A 16,146-nucleotide genomic window follows, 5' to 3' on the forward strand; every position below is an offset into this window, starting at 1 on the left:
TGCGAACTACTACAGTGAGGGGATTTGGTGGTCATACCCAGACAGCCTTCGGGATTGTCAACTTAGTCATGAAGGCCGGACCTATACGATCCCTCACACCATTCTATGTGCTAGAAGATGACACCACCTTCCATGTACTACTAGGGTGAGGATGACTGATTAACCACAAGGTAGTGTCGTCAACATATCACCAGTGTGTTAAGACCAATATGGGAGGTAAGCAGTACCGGATCCCTGCCACAAGTAACCCGTCCGACCCAGAAGAAGCATACATGGCTGACGCGGTCTTCTATGGCATACCCAAGGAGTCGGAGGAGATACCCGAAGTACAACTCACCCCGCTTCCTAAATGGGGAGAAGAAGAAAATCCAGAGTCGGCCAAGTCCGTTTTTAGGCCATCCAGGATGTTATTCCCCGCTGAGAGAAAGAAGAAACAAGAAGGGAAACCCAGATTCCAGCGCCTCTCTAAACCGGATGGAGGGCACGTGTACCGATTATAGCAGTTAACTGAGGGAGTACCCGCGGACGTGCAAGATTGTGCCAATGTATCGATAAGCGAAGTTGAAACTCCCTCCGAAGACACTAAACAGAGTTTAACAGATCTACCCTACAACACAATCGATGACGAGGAGATGCGAGACCATCTCGTAGACGCAATCCCTAGGGCTGCAGAGGAGCGGAAACCTGGAGACCTCACAATGGATGGTATGGAGGAAATCAACATAGGAACGCAGGAGGATAAGCGTCCCATCATGATAAGCAAAAGTTTAGACGAAGAAGAGAAAGAAGCGTTGATCACGCTACTCAGGGACTACAAGGATGTCTTCGCCTTCGATTACGACGAGATGCCGGGACTAGAAGGCGATCTTGTGGTCCACAACCTTGGAGTATCACCCGAGTTCAAGCCTGTAAAGCAAAGAAGCAGGGATTTCCCTAGGGTCACAACTCTCGCGATAAAGGAAGAGGTTGAACGTTCAGGTGTTGCGTGGATTATAGAGATCTAAATCGAGCATGCCCAAAGGACGACTTCGCACTACCCAATATAAATATGACGCTAGACGCAACAGGAGGCAAAAAACGGTTCTCCTTCATGGATGGCTTCAGTGGGTACAACCAGATAAGAATGGACCCGTCGGACGCAAGGAAGACCGGCTTCCAAACTCCATATGGAAATTTATACTATGTAGTGATGCCCTTCGGCTTGAAAAACGCTGGCACCACATATCAGCGCGCCATGACCTCCATATTTCATGATTTACTACACCGAACGGTAGAGGTATATGTCGACGACATTGTGGTCAAAACGCAAGTGGCCGAAGATCACGTCTCCCATTTGAAGACAGCCTTTGAGAGGTGTAGGAAGTTCAAACTTAGAATGAATCCCCTCAAATGTGCATTCGGAGTAACATCGGGAAAATTCTTAGGCTTCGTGGCGACTAATGAAGGAATTCAAGTAGACCCGAGCAAGGTTGAGGCGATCACAACCATGGCACCTCCGGAAAATGTGAATGAACTACAAGCTTTCATAGGACGGATATCATACATACGACGCTTCGTACCTGGTTTAGCGCAATTGATGACCGCGTTCCTTCCCTTACTAAAGAAAGGCGTATCCTTTGTGTGGGGAGAAGCGCAGTGCGCCGCATTTGAAAAGCTGAAACAGTGCCTCATCAACCCCAAGGTCCTCATGCCTCCAATAAGAGGAGTTCCCCTCTATCTCTATACAACATTTACCAATTCATCAATAGGCGCGGTCCTTGCACAAGACATGGGGCGAAATGAGTTGTCGCCTATTTATTACCTTAGTCGAGTCTTGCGAGATGCAGAACTAAAGTACCCGCGTGTGGAACAAGCATGTCTAGCTTTCATCTATGCGACATAGAAATTACACCCCTACCTTTTGACACATGAGACCATCGTGGTAGCCGCAGCAAATCCCATAGCCTACCTAGCATCCAAGCCCGTCCTAACAGTAAGGACTGCTCGGTAGTTGCTACAACTGTCAAAATTTGAGCTCAAATACCAACGATCAAATGGGCTAAGGGGACAAGCGATAACCGACTTGACAGTCATGTTTTCGGGAGAAGGAGACGACGAGGTACACGACTACATACCTGGAGAAGTGGCAGCCGTGGACATCGACAAACCTTTGACCATGTTTTTTGGCGGATCATCGTATGGCACCGTCGGAGGAGAAGGAGTACTGTTCGAAGCCCCACAAGGCGACTTACTCGTATTCGTTCAAATTGGATTTCCCATGCAGTAATAATGTTTCCGAATATGATGCGCTGATCCTGGGACTGAGGTTAGCAAAGGAGCTCGATTTAGGGGTCATAGAGGTAAAAGGCGACTCAAAACTAGTGACAAACCAAGTGAACGGCGACTTCCATGTCAAAGAACTGCACCTGGCACCTTATCGGGCAGAGGCTCAAAGTTTAATAAACCAGACGGGGTCAACATTAGACCATACAGGCAGAAGTGGGAATCGGCATGCGGATGCACTAACGACTCTAGCAAGAAAGATGCAACTAAATGGTGAAGAAGAGGGTACAGTCGCGGTAAGAAGAAAGGAATTTCCCAGCACTTGGAAAGAAGATCTAGCTTTCGAGGAAGCAGAAGATTCGAAGCGATTATATATCGAAGACCTAACTCGGATGGATGAAGATCGAGTAATGCCCACCAAGGACTTCAAGAAATTTGTGATGATCCAAGGAGCTTTGTACTATCTAGCCGCCGGGGGATTCCTCGCAAGATGTGTAAATAAGAGAGAAGCGGAGAGAATACTCTAGGAGCTGCACACGGAGACATGTGGGAATACTGACGCTGTTCACCTTTACAGAAGACTTCAGAGGCTAGAGATATACTGGCCAAGTATGTTCGCGCAAGCAGCGGCTCTCCAAGATAGTTGTGCCGACTGCCAGGCTCCACCACAGCCTGCGGAAGTCTGCACCGTTGAAGAAGTAGATTGGAGACAACCCTACATAGATTTCATCCAACATGGAAAGTTACCCAGCGATAGACAGGCGACTTTGAGAATCCAAAAGAAAGGAACATGTTTCTTCATGCACGAAGGTGTACTCTACCGCAGAAGCTACAGCAACGCCATGCTGCGATGCATGTCCGACCAAGAAGCAATGGAAGTGATGACTCGACCCCATGAAGCCGAGCATCAAGGGATGTGGAAGTTGTTCCTACAACTTTATAAAGGTGGATTTTATTGGCCAACCGTGGAGAGTGATACCGCAGAACACGTCCGAAAATGCCTAAGCTTCCAGATGCACGGAACCCTGATTCGGGCGCCTCATACCCAATTACACAACATAGTAACTCCATGGCCATTCCACAGCTGGGGGCTGGATATTATAGGGCCAATCAACCCAACGTATTCAAAGCACCACAAATACATAATAACAGCCACCGAGTATGCCTCAAAATGGGTTCAAGCAATACCCCTCAAAGACTATGCCGGAGCAACTGTAGCCGTGTTCATCAAAGAACATACCATCTACAGGTTGGGCGCGCCTATGATAATCAGGGCAGACAATGCCAGGTTGTTCGTAAACAAGGACGTGATTGATTTTCTTCGCCAATACAACATAAGACTACATACATCAACTCCCTACTATCCTCAGGGGAATGGGCAAGCATAAGCAACGAATAAAACACTCATCCGAGTCCTAAGCAGAATAGTGCACGACCATCACAGAGAATGGCATGAACAGTTACCACAGGCGTTATGGGCATACAGGATCTCGAAGCACAGCTCTACAGGAGCGTCACCCTATTCGCGAGTCTATGGAGAAGACGCAATACTCCCGGCAGAAATAGCAATTCCGTCTGCAAGGATGGCAATGGCAAGCCATACCACGCCAGACAAGATAAGTCGTTTCGCCCACTTAGATACGATAGAAGAAAGGAGAGCACGAGCAGAACGATTCGCAGAAGCTTACAGAAAGCACACAGCTAATTATTACAACCAAAGCGTGAAAGAGAGAACCTTCAAGATAGACGACTTGGTCTTAAAAATTGCCCCTCACGTACAATGGAACGCCAGCGATGGAAAGTTTGTCGCAAATTAGGAAGGCCCATTCAAGATAAGAAAGGTAGCGGACAGTGAATACTATAAGCTCATACGAATGAACGGAACCAAGGTTAAAACGCCCATCAATGGAAAATGGTTAAAAAAGTCTCATGCATAAACCGCTCAATGTATAAGCACCTGCCCTGAATAATAAAAAAGTAAGTTATCAATGATGGTGTGAAAATCTACAAAAGACTACGGGAATGCCAAAGGCGCCCGGTCGGCTGACAAATCTACAAAAGGCTATGGGAATGCCAAAGGCGCCCGGTCGGCTGACAAATCTACAAAAGGCTACGGGAATGCCAAAGGCGCCCACTTGGGTGAAAAATCTACAAAAGGCTACGGAATGCGAAAGGCGCCTGGTTGGCTGACAAATCTACAAAAGGCTACGGGAATGCCAAAGGCGTCCGGTCGGCTGGCAAATCTACAAAAGGCTACGGGAATGCCAAAGGCGCCCGGTTGGCTGAAGAATCTACAAAAGGTTGCGGGAACGCCAAAGGCGCCCGGTCAGCCGACAAATCTACAAAAGGATACGGGAATGACAAAGGCGCCCGGTCGGCTGACAAATCTACAAAAGGCTACGGGAACGCCAAAGGCGCCCGGTCGGCCGACAAATCTACAAAAGGCTACAGGAATGCCAAAGGCGCCCGGTTGGCTGAAAAATCTACAAAAGGCTACGGGTACGCCAAAAAGCGCCTGGCTACCCTGAATAGGCGCGTTCTATCAATGCCCACCCAACCCACCGCACTATCCTGACAAAAAAGAAAGGGGGAGTAGGCGCGTTCTATCAACGCCCACCCAACCCACCGCACTATCATGAAAAAAAGAGAGGGGAGTAGGCACATTCTATCAATGCCCACCCAACCCACCGTACTATCCTGACAAAAAGAAAGGGGGAGTAGGCGCGTTCTATCAATGCCCACCCAACCCATCACACTATCCTGACAAAAAAGAAAAGGAGAGAGTAGGCGTGTTCTATCAACGCCCACCCAACCCACCGCACTATCCTGACAAAAAGAAAAGGGGGGAGTAGGCGCGTTCTATCAACGCCCACCCAACCCACCGCACTATCTTGATAAAAAAGAAAGGGGGGAGTAGGCGCGTTCTACCAACGCCCACCCAAGCCACCGCACTATCCTGACAAAAAAAGAAAGGGGGAGTAGGCGCGTTCCATCAACGCCCACTTAACTCGCCACATCCTTCAGACAAAAAGAAGGGGTGGATAGGCACGTTCTATCAATGCCCACCCAAACCAATGCATCAAAAAAAAGATGGGGAAAAGGAGGGAAAGACATGCACTAGCACCAACCTAACACAGTTAGTGAGAAAGTAACACAATAACAACAACAAAAAAAAAAGAATGAATAATATCCCAAAAAGCAAAACTTTATTCACACTTTTCTCATAACAAATGCATAAAAAGAACAACATCGGATCCACGGATGGGACATTAAGATAAAAGAAAAGACGGTCCTCGCAGGACACACAACCTAATCAGTCATTAATGCCCGAGAACGAGCAATATCCGCGTCCAAAGCCTCCACCATCAAACGCCCATCATCACATTGCGCGGTAGCTAAGCGAAGGTCCTGATCAGCTTCATTCACCAACTTGTAAATATCCTGAATAATTTTACCCTTAGCCTCGGCACCGCGAGAAAGCGAGAGAGTATCCTCACGCTCATCATACTCTTTACGTGCCTTATATTGATGAATCAACCTAAGCGTCCATAGCAGGCCCACTTCCTCTCTGAGAACCAACAAACGCGCTAACTCATCCTCGAGGTAGGGATGAGATACAAGCGAAGATACAAACGCTAAGGTAAGAATGTTCCCGAAATATGGTGGGCCTGCCTGGTCAGAAACCCAAAGACGAAAATCAGAAATAGCGCGATCTATAGTAGTCGTCATTATCAAAGAATCTGCGAGTAATTGGTCAGCCGCATCGCGAGCAGTAATAGACTCATCCAATGCGCGTTGGATGTCCAATGACACGCGACCTGATGATTCAACCTGTCGGGCAGCTTGGTACGCCTCGTTCCTCTCCCTAAAATTGGCACGCATGGTATTCTTATTCGCCATTATCTTCTCTCGAAGCGCTTCAATTTCAGCCTTCACGAGTAGCAGTCGCTTCAGTTCGTCATGTTTAAACATCACCGAGACTAACACAGGAACAGGCTCCAAAGACAACACATATCCGTGAAGAGAATTATCCATGCAGGCGATGTGTTGTCCGAAAGAAAATGTAAAATGAGATTAAAGAAAAACTAGTAACCAAACAAAGGAAGGAGAACTGTATATAAAGGAGGATGACGCAGTTTACGAAGCAACAACCATTCATCTCTCTCCTTTCATGTTAAGATACGTGTCGACCCATATTAATGGTGGTACATGAAAGACGACGTTCCCTAAGCGGGACTAGAGCACCCCTAAGGGGAAAGGCAAACTTGATACGAGTCCTGGGGACTCGGGAACTAAATCCCAAGACCAGTATGAAAACATCCATGAGACAAGGAATACAGAAAAAATTAACAAGGAAAAGTCCAGCAGCAAGTAACGAACAATACAAACATCGAGGAAAATCTGCAAAATAGACAGAACCCTAGAACAGATGCAAAAAGAAAAACAACAACAAAGCAACAAACAAAGTAAGCCATCCCCCAAAAAAACACACAACCTAGCCGGCTATCAACACACGACAGCGGGAAATATCCATGTCCACGGTTTCCGCCATTAGACGCCCTTCCTCACATAAGATGTCGGCTTGAGACAACCCCTAATCGGCTTCGCCCACCAACCTATGGATGTCCTGCATGACCTTGCCTTTAGCACTCGCCCCACGAGCAAGTGCAAGAGTACCTTCATGTTCGTCAAGTTTTCCATGCGCCTTTTCTTGACGAACCCGCATGAGAGTCCATAATACATCCACCTCCTCCCTCAGCACCAATAAGCGCGCGAGTTTATCCTCAGGGTAGGACAAAATTACAAGTGCGGAAACAACCGCCAGAGACAGAGTATACCCAGGAAGACGCGTGGTCACTTGATCAGGAGTATACGAACGACAATCAACGATGGAGCCCTCTATAGTCGCCATCATTACCGAAGACTCTATAAGTAGTGAATTCGTGGCATAGCGAACAGTGACAGCGTTATCTAGAGCATGCTGAACCGCGGATGTCACGAGCCCAGAGGGATCAACCTTTTGAGCAGCTTGATGCGCTTCATAACACTCCGCAAACCGAGCGCGCATAGAATCCCTATTTGCCATCATGTGCTCATGGAGCGCCTAAACTTCAGCCTTCACCAGCGATAAACGCGCCAACTCCGGCTCCTTGAACATCGAAACCAGCGCAGGAACTGGCGCTAAGGTTAATACATATCCGTGAAGGGATTGAGCCATCCAAATGAGATAGCCAACACGAAAAGGTAATAATGGGAATGAGGAACTCAAAACCAATGATCGGATTGGGAGCATGATACTCTTATATAAGGAAAGCATCATCATAAATGATGTAGTAACCGCCTTGACCCTAGCGACACGTGGTGGCTGAGAGGGTAAAAATATTTGACTACTGGGTCATTTAATAATTTACCCAATAGTCAGGGGACTAATGTTGATACATGAAAAATGATACTCCTTAACGGGTTCGGGATACCCTCAAGAGAGGAGGTAAGCCTAGCATGGGATGTGGAGACTTGGGGACTAAGCCCAAGCCCAATGAGAAAATACCCAAAGAACAAGGAGAAGGGATTAATAGATAAGGAACAGGTTATATTAAGGAATGGTATTAGAAGTAATTAAGGAGGTTTAGGACATGTGTCATGATGTCATAAAAGGAAGGACCTTTGGGAAAGTCTATATAAGGAAGGACAAGGTACAATGGAAAGATAACTCTCTCTCTTACTATTCCTAGAAAAGTGAGTTCATTTGGTGTGACTAGGACGGGTAGAACCAAAAACTAAAATCACCCCTCAACAAGACTTGTTTTTGTGGAACTCGTATCTTGAAAGATAGGTAATTACTTAGCAGAATTTTGATTGGATTATTTGGATACGACTAGATTGATCTTGGATATTGATTTTTGAGTTCGTCCAAGTACTCTTCTTAACAATCAGGTTCACAGACTCATTGTCTTGAAAATGCGGGGGTCTAACAACCTCACCCAATATTTCGATTAGCAATCTGTATGGACTAACTCCAATATACTTACAAGAGAATCAACTAGACAGTTAGACTCAATCTTAACAAAATTATATCAAATAGTTATGTCTCAATCTCTCAATTCAATCCGCAATCAAACAAATAATAATTTGCGAACCCGACTGAATATAAGAGAGATAACTTGAACGGTACCACAGACCAATGTTCAAGAATCAATCAATTTCAATCAACAACCAAAGGTTGGATTTACCAATTGATCGATTCAACGCAACCAATGATATTTCAATTATATAACAAAATATAATGCGAAAAAGAAATAACACAGACACCAGAAGTTTTAATAATGATGAAACCGCAAATGCAGAAAAACCCCGGGACCTAGTCCAGATTTGAACACCACACCGTATTAATCCGCTACAGACATTAGCCTACTACAAAGCTAACTTATATCTGGAATGTAGTTGAACCCTAATCAATCTCACACTGATTCAAGGTACAGTCGTGCTCCTTACGTCTCTGATCCCATCAGGATACAACACACTTGATTCCCTTAGCTGATCTCACCCACAACTAAGAGTTGCTACGACCCAAAGTCGAAGACTTGATAAATAAATCTGTCTCATACAAAAAAGTCTACTGAATAGATAAATCAGTCTCCCACAGATATATCTACGAGTTTTTGTTCCGTCTTTTGATAAATCAAGGTGATCATGAACCAATTGATAACCCGGACTTATATTCCCGAAGAACAGCCTAGAATTATCAATCACCTCACAATAATCTTAATCGATTAAAGAAACAAGATATTTTGGAATCACAAACGATGAGACGAAGGTGTTTGTGACTACTTTTCTATCTTGCCTATCGGAGATATAAATCTCAAGACAATCCTACGATTGTACTCAATCACGATAGAAAACAGCAAGATCAGATCACGCAACTACAGAGAAAATAGTTGGGTCTGTCTTCACAATCCCAATTAAGTCTTTAAGTCGTTAACCTACAGGGTTTCGTGAAAAACCTAAGGTTAAAGGAGAATCGACTATAGCTTATGCAACTAGTATCACACAGGAGGTGTGGGGATTAGGTTTCCCAGTTGCTAGAGTTCTCCTTTATATAGATTTCAAATCAAGATTTGCAATCCAAGTTACCTTGGTAACAAAGCATTCAATATTCACCGTTAGATGAATACCTGATTAGATTCAAGCTAATATCTTTCAACCGTTAGATCGAACTTAGCTTGTTATACACAAATGAAATGTAACTTCATTTAGGTTTGAGTAACCGTACCTAAACGTGTATACTTAGTTGGTTCAACAATAGTTAACCAATGGTTAGCCATATGAGCACTTTCATATCAACCTTATTCATCTTTACCATAACTAGTTCAAATGACTCAAATGAAATTAGTTAGAGAGTTGTTCAATTGCTTAGATATCATAGAAGTATACAAGACACAATCGAAGCAAAATCTATTTTGATTCACTCGAATCCATTGATGAACATTATAGCCACGGTTTGCAAAGATTGTATTCCTTATTATATAAATGTTTTAGTTCATGAACAAACCGATTTTAGAAAGTAACCTGCTTAAGTATGCAAACGGGCACGCATACTTAAGTAGCCGGATTGAGTTTGTTTTTTACTTCCTAACTCCAACAGAAATTCACGGACGTGAAACTTCCCCCAGTATGCGTACGGGTACGTATACTTACCCGGATTTCCAACAACCGCCGGTATGCGTACGGGTACGCATACTTTAGGTTCTCGGTTTTGGACTTTTACACAAATGTGAGAACACACTATGTTTATATACAAACATGGTTACTTGTTATAAACTCTCATTTCAATCATTGAAACTTTCTTAGAGGATGTTAAAATAGTTGTTATCCACAAACTATTAACATCGAAGTGATTTTCAAGTTATTGAAATAATCAATATGACTTTCGTCACGAGTAAAGATGAACTTGGCTAAAGCGAAAGCTTACCAACACATATTTCGAGAAATAGATAAGCGAGATAAACTTGGCTCGAAACAGCAAATGTGTATAATTGAAGTCTATATAGCAATACAATTTTTGTCTCAAATACGAGAGAAAGTAGATAGACTTTTGAGTGATAGATAAGTTCAAGTCTCCACATACCTTTTGTTGATGAAGTTCCACAAGTTCCCTTGAGTAGTTCTTCGTCTTCATTCGATGAACGCCGTGGAGTCTAAAGCTCAACTACACTTACTATCCTAATCCGAGATTTAGCTATAAGTAGACTAGAAATCAAGACTTATAGTTTTGGCAACTAAATTTGACAAACAAGCTTGAGATAACAACGCTTGCGAGTTCGGCCGAGCAATGCTCTAACAGTCTCATATATACTTATTGAGAAGAGGTATAGATATAAACTTTATATACATATTTTCAAGGATCATTAAGTTGGTCTGCTTGCAATTGTATTAGGTTTTGTCCATACATGTTGTCAAACGAAAAAATAGTGGCGTACTTGGTACCCCCCCCCCCCCCCCCCCCGCGCGTTTGCATAAACTAAGGTGCTAAGGATCTCTAAACATCCATTTCTTGAATCATATTTCGAGATATTTAACAAGATAAGCTTGACTCAAAATTTCTTCTTTGAAATATTAAATCTACTAAAAATCATACGATATAGTCTCATAAAGATAAAATGGTAATGTCGTGAGTAAATAAGATGGTTCAGTCTTCATATACCTCTTTGTCGATGAAGTTCTCCAAATGTCTTCGTTTGATCTTCAGTCTTCAATCTTCGAGGGTTATTCAGTGATGTACGATACTCATCTACCATACTCCAATCTCAGTCCAAGACTTGTTGATGATGAGTATGGTTATAGGATTAAACATAAACTGAACATAAGAAAACTCTGTGATTTTCAAACTTTCTTCTTATTAATCAACTGCCCTCAAATTACATCCCTGACAAACTTAAATAGAACATAAAAATTGTAATCTAAGAAAAACATAACCCTAAGGAAATATAAACCTTATCTAGATGCGAAGAAATCGAAAACTCTAAAATGTGAGTTGATAGAAAACTAATCTTTTAAGACTCTTCTAAACACAACTACTTGCGTACTTGAACCACTGTCGGGTCTCAGGCTTCCAAGTAATCCAAGGAAAACTCATTTACTTCATCATTCTCCCCAGTAGAAAGAAAATTCGTCTCTAAATTTTTCTCTTCATATTCTACATTATCACCATAGTAAGGAATAAGATGCTTAGCATTAAATACATCAGAAGTTTTCAAGTGACTTGGAAGTCGTAGACAATAGGCATTATAATTTATCTTCTCCTGCACTTCTAGGGGTCCAATCTTACGAGGGACAAGCTTGTTGTACTCCCAGCAGAGAAGCGATCCTTTGTAAGGACGTCCCAAACACGATCACCAACCTCAAACTCAACTAAATGACAACTCTGGACCGCTGCATCTTTATACTTTGCATTTGTCTCAAGGAGTTTCTTGTGTACAGCAGTATGAATATGCTGTAGTTGAGTGTAAACCTTTGCAGCTCTTGCTGGGAATTTATTCAAGTCAGGAACATGAGCTAACTCCAATGCTGACCTCGGATTGTAACCGTATACAATATAGAAAGGACTAAACCTAGTACTGCGATTAACTAACCTGTTAAAATCAAATTCTGCTGGAAAAAATTGTTGATCCCCATGACTTAGTGTTAGAGCCAACCAAACGGCGCAGTAGATTACCCAGTGAACGATTAACAACATCTATTTTCCCGTCCATTTGTGGATGGTACGCGGTACTAAAGTTCAAACTTGCTCGTAACATCTTCCACAAACTCTGTTAGAAATGGCTTAAGAACCGTGTGTCCCTATCTAAAACAATAGAGGATGGCAGCCCATGTAATCGGTAAACATCTCTAAAAAACAGTCGGGTTACGTTTACGGCATCCGTTGTTCTGTTGCACGCAATGAAGTGTGCCGTCTTCGCGAACCTATCAACCAAACAAAGATAGAATCCATCCCTCGCTGGGTTCTAGGTAAACCTAAGAAAAAATCCTTGCTAATATCACTCCAAGGTGTCTTTGGAACTGGCAATGGCATGTATAAACCTGCATTAGTTGCAACCCCTTTCGAAACTTGACAAATGTGGCAGTGACGGACGAATTTATCAACTTCCTTGGTTAACCCATGCCAGAAATAAGAATCCGCGACAAGGAGTAACGTCTTGTCCCGACCAAAATGGCCTTCACTATGTAGTTCATTTATAATTTATACCGAAGACTTCCATCTAGAATGCATAAATGGTTCCCCTTGAACAAAAACCCATCATGGAGGATAAAATATGTACGCTCTTTATTCTGCACTGCTGTAATTATAGGGAAAAAATACGGATCAAAAACTAGTGAGTCTCTTAAGGTTTCGATACCAAGTACCTGAGAGGTGAGTGTTATAAGAAGCGATCTCCGCCGACTCAAAGCATCCGCAACTCGATTTTGGATTCCTGATTTATGCTTTAACACGAAGGTAAACTCTTGTAAATAATTAGATAATTGAGAGTGTCTTGGTCTTACAGAGTCCTGCTGCCCAATATGTTTCAATGCATCATGGTCGGTGTAGAGAACAAACGCATTGTGGATGAGGTAATGCCGCCATTGTTTGTGAGTCTGAACAACAACATAGAATTCAAGTTCATAAGTACTGTATCTAAGCTTTGCTCCATCCAACTTCTCGCTGAAATATTCCACGGGTCTTCCTTGTTGGCTAAGAACAGCTCCAATGCCAACCTTGGAGGCATTAGTGTGTACCTCAAGGGGTTTCTAAAATCTGGCAATGGCTGTAGTAGTCATAATCTTGTACTTTATGTAATGGAAACTCTTTTCTGCCTTTTCAGTCTAGACAAAATGTCGTGTTTTCAAACGATCTGTAATGGGAACCACTATAGTACTGAAATTTTTGACAAAATGCCTATAGAAAGACACGAAACCATGAAAGCTCCTTGCTTCTTTTAAGGTTGAAGGGATGGGACAAGTTTTCAATGCATCAGTTTTACTCTCGTCAACCTTGATTCCCTCTTTGGTTATCACATAACCAAGGAAAAAAACCTTATCGGTCCAAAAAGAGCATTTCTTTTTTGCTGCATACAACTTATGTTTTCGCAATGCAGTAAGCACCTCCCTCAAATGATCCCAATGAGTATCAAAATCAACACCAAAGACCAAAATATCATCAAAATAGACAACTACACACTTGCCAATAAATGGTTTTATTACCTGATTCATCACCCGCATAAATGTGCTTGGAGCATTGGATAAATCAAATGGCATTACCAACCATTCATATAACCCTTCGCGTGTCTTGAATTCCGTCTTTCATTTATCCCAAAGCTTATTTCAAATCTGATAGTAACCACTCCTCAAATCCAGCTTGTTAATAACCGTAGATCCATGTAATTGATCCAACAAGTCATCAAGACGAGGAACTGGGAAGCGATACTCAATTATTATCTTATTGATTGCACGACTGTCTACACACATCCGCCAACTTCCATCTTTCTTCGGTGTAAGTAATGTCAGAATAATACAAGGACTTAAGCTCTCCCGAATAAATCATTTTGCTAATAACTCCATAACTTTTTGTTGCAACTCTTCGTGTTCTTTCAGGATCATATGATAATGAGTCCGATTTGACAAGGAAGAACCGGGAACTAAATCAATATGATGTTGAATATCACGTAACCTTGGAAGTCCTTCTGGCAGGTCAGTTGGGAAGCCATCTTTAAATTCATTTAACAGTTGCTTAACCGCATCAGGAGCATCGAAGTCACTACAACTGTCCATTTCCATTAAAATATATACGACATCTAACTACTTCATTTCTTCTTCGAACTGTCGCATCGTTAACAAGGTTGACATACAGTTGAAAGACATATCCTTGTTGGGTAATAATATAATACGTTTAGCATCAAACACAAATGAATAAGTGTTCTTCCTCCCATCATGAGAAACCTCTCGATCAAATTTTCATGGTATCCCCAAGAAGAGATGACACGCATCCATTGGTACAACATCACACCACGTTTTGTTGAGATAAGTAGGACCCGATAGAAAACTGAACCAAACCATAGTTTGAAACACTTATTGCAGTCCCCTTAGTAAGCCATGAAAGCTTATATGGTTTAGTGTGTTCCTTGGTTCCTAACTGGAGCTTGTCCACTACGTATTCTGAAATTACATTCTTACAACTCCCAACATCAATAACAAAGTAATATCTTACCTTCAATCGTGCAGGTTGGGTAAAATATGTTGTTCCATAGCCAGCGATGGTGTTCTTCCTTAGGAGTAAGGAAAGCCCTCCGTACCACCATTAACCTCTTAGTGTTGTAAGAGTTATCATCATCAGTAACCACATCATATCTCCCGACAAATAATATAGGTCTGACATCTCCCAATAGTTCTTCGGTGTCATATTCTTCCTTGTCAACACAGTGAAAATACGGGGGTCTAACAACCACACCCAACAATTCGTTTGGCAATCTGAGAGGACTTGGTCCAATACACTTTCTAGAGAATCAACTAGACAGTCAGACTCAATCTAGATTAAAGTATATCAAAGAGTTTAATATCTCTAACTCTTAATTCAATCCGCAATCAGCAAATAGAAATCTGCGAGCCCGATTGAATAAGAGGAGTAACTTGAACGGTACCAAAGACCAATGTTCAAGTGTCAATCAATGTAAATCAACAACCAAAGGTTGGATATTCTAATTGATTGATCTTAACGCACAACCTGTGATATTTCAATTATATAACGAAATATAATGCGGAAAAGAAATAACACAGACACCAGAATTTTGTTAACGAGGAAACCGCAAATGCAGAAAAACCCCTGGACCTAGTCCAGATTGAACACCACAATGTATTAAGCCGTTACAGAAAATAGCCTACTACCAATTAACTTCGGACTGGACTGTAGTTGAACTCTAATCAATCTCACACTGATTCAAGGTACAGTTGCGCTCCTTACGTCTCTGATCCTAGCATGATACAACGTACTTGATTCCCTTAGCTGTTTTCACCCACAACTAAGAGTTGCTACGAACCAAAGTCGAAGACTTGATAGACAAATTTTTCTCACACAGAAAAGTCTATAGGATTGAATCAATCTGTCTCCCACAGAAATACCCAAGAGTTTTTGTTCCGTATTTTGATAAATCAAGGTGAACATGAACCAATTGATAAACCGGACTTATATTCCCGAAGAACAACCTAGTATTATAAATCACCTCACAAAACTTAATCGACTAGCGAAACAAGTTATTGTGGAATCACAAACGATGAGACGAAGTTTGTTTGTGATTACTTTTCTATCTTGCCTATCGTAGATATAAAATCTCGAGCCAATTATTTCAATTGCACTCAACACGATAGAAACAACAAGATCAGATCACGCAACTACAAAGAGAATAGTTGGGTCTGGCTTCACAATCCCAATGAAGTCTTCAAGTCGTTAACCTACAGGGTCTCGAGAAGAAACCTAAGGTTAAAGGAGAATAGACTCTAGTTATGCAACTAGTAACACACAGGAAGTGTGGGGATTAGTTTTCCCAGTTGCTAGTGTTCTCCTTTATATAGTTTTCAAATCAGGGTTTGTAATCCAAGTTACCTTGGTAACAAAGCATTCAATATTCACCGTTAGATGAAAAACCTGATTCAACCAAGCTAATAACTTTCAACCGTTAGATCGAACTTAGCTTGTTACACACAAATGAAATGTACCCTCATTTAGGTTTATGTAACCGTACCTAAACGTGTACACCAGGTTGGTTCACAAATAGTTAAACGAGGTTAGCCATATGATTACTCTCATATCAACCTTATTCATCTTAACCATAACTAGTTCAAATGACTCGAATGAAA

General features: G+C 42.3%; 1 protein-coding gene across 1 annotated transcript; it reads left to right on the forward strand.

Moving 5' to 3' along the window:
* The first annotated feature begins 2,177 nt into the window (after positions 1 to 2,177).
* Positions 2,178 to 3,650, forward strand: LOC113343657. The gene is made up of 2 exons (XM_026587790.1): positions 2,178 to 2,719; positions 2,840 to 3,650. Exons 1-2 carry the CDS (start codon positions 2,178 to 2,180, stop codon positions 3,648 to 3,650), a joined length of 1,353 nt encoding a protein of 450 aa, XP_026443575.1.
* Positions 3,651 to 16,146: the final 12,496 nt, after the last annotated feature.

The sequence above is a fragment of the Papaver somniferum genome, unplaced genomic scaffold, assembly GCF_003573695.1.
Source record: "Papaver somniferum cultivar HN1 unplaced genomic scaffold, ASM357369v1 unplaced-scaffold_65, whole genome shotgun sequence".
Lineage (NCBI taxonomy): Eukaryota > Viridiplantae > Streptophyta > Magnoliopsida > Ranunculales > Papaveraceae > Papaver > Papaver somniferum.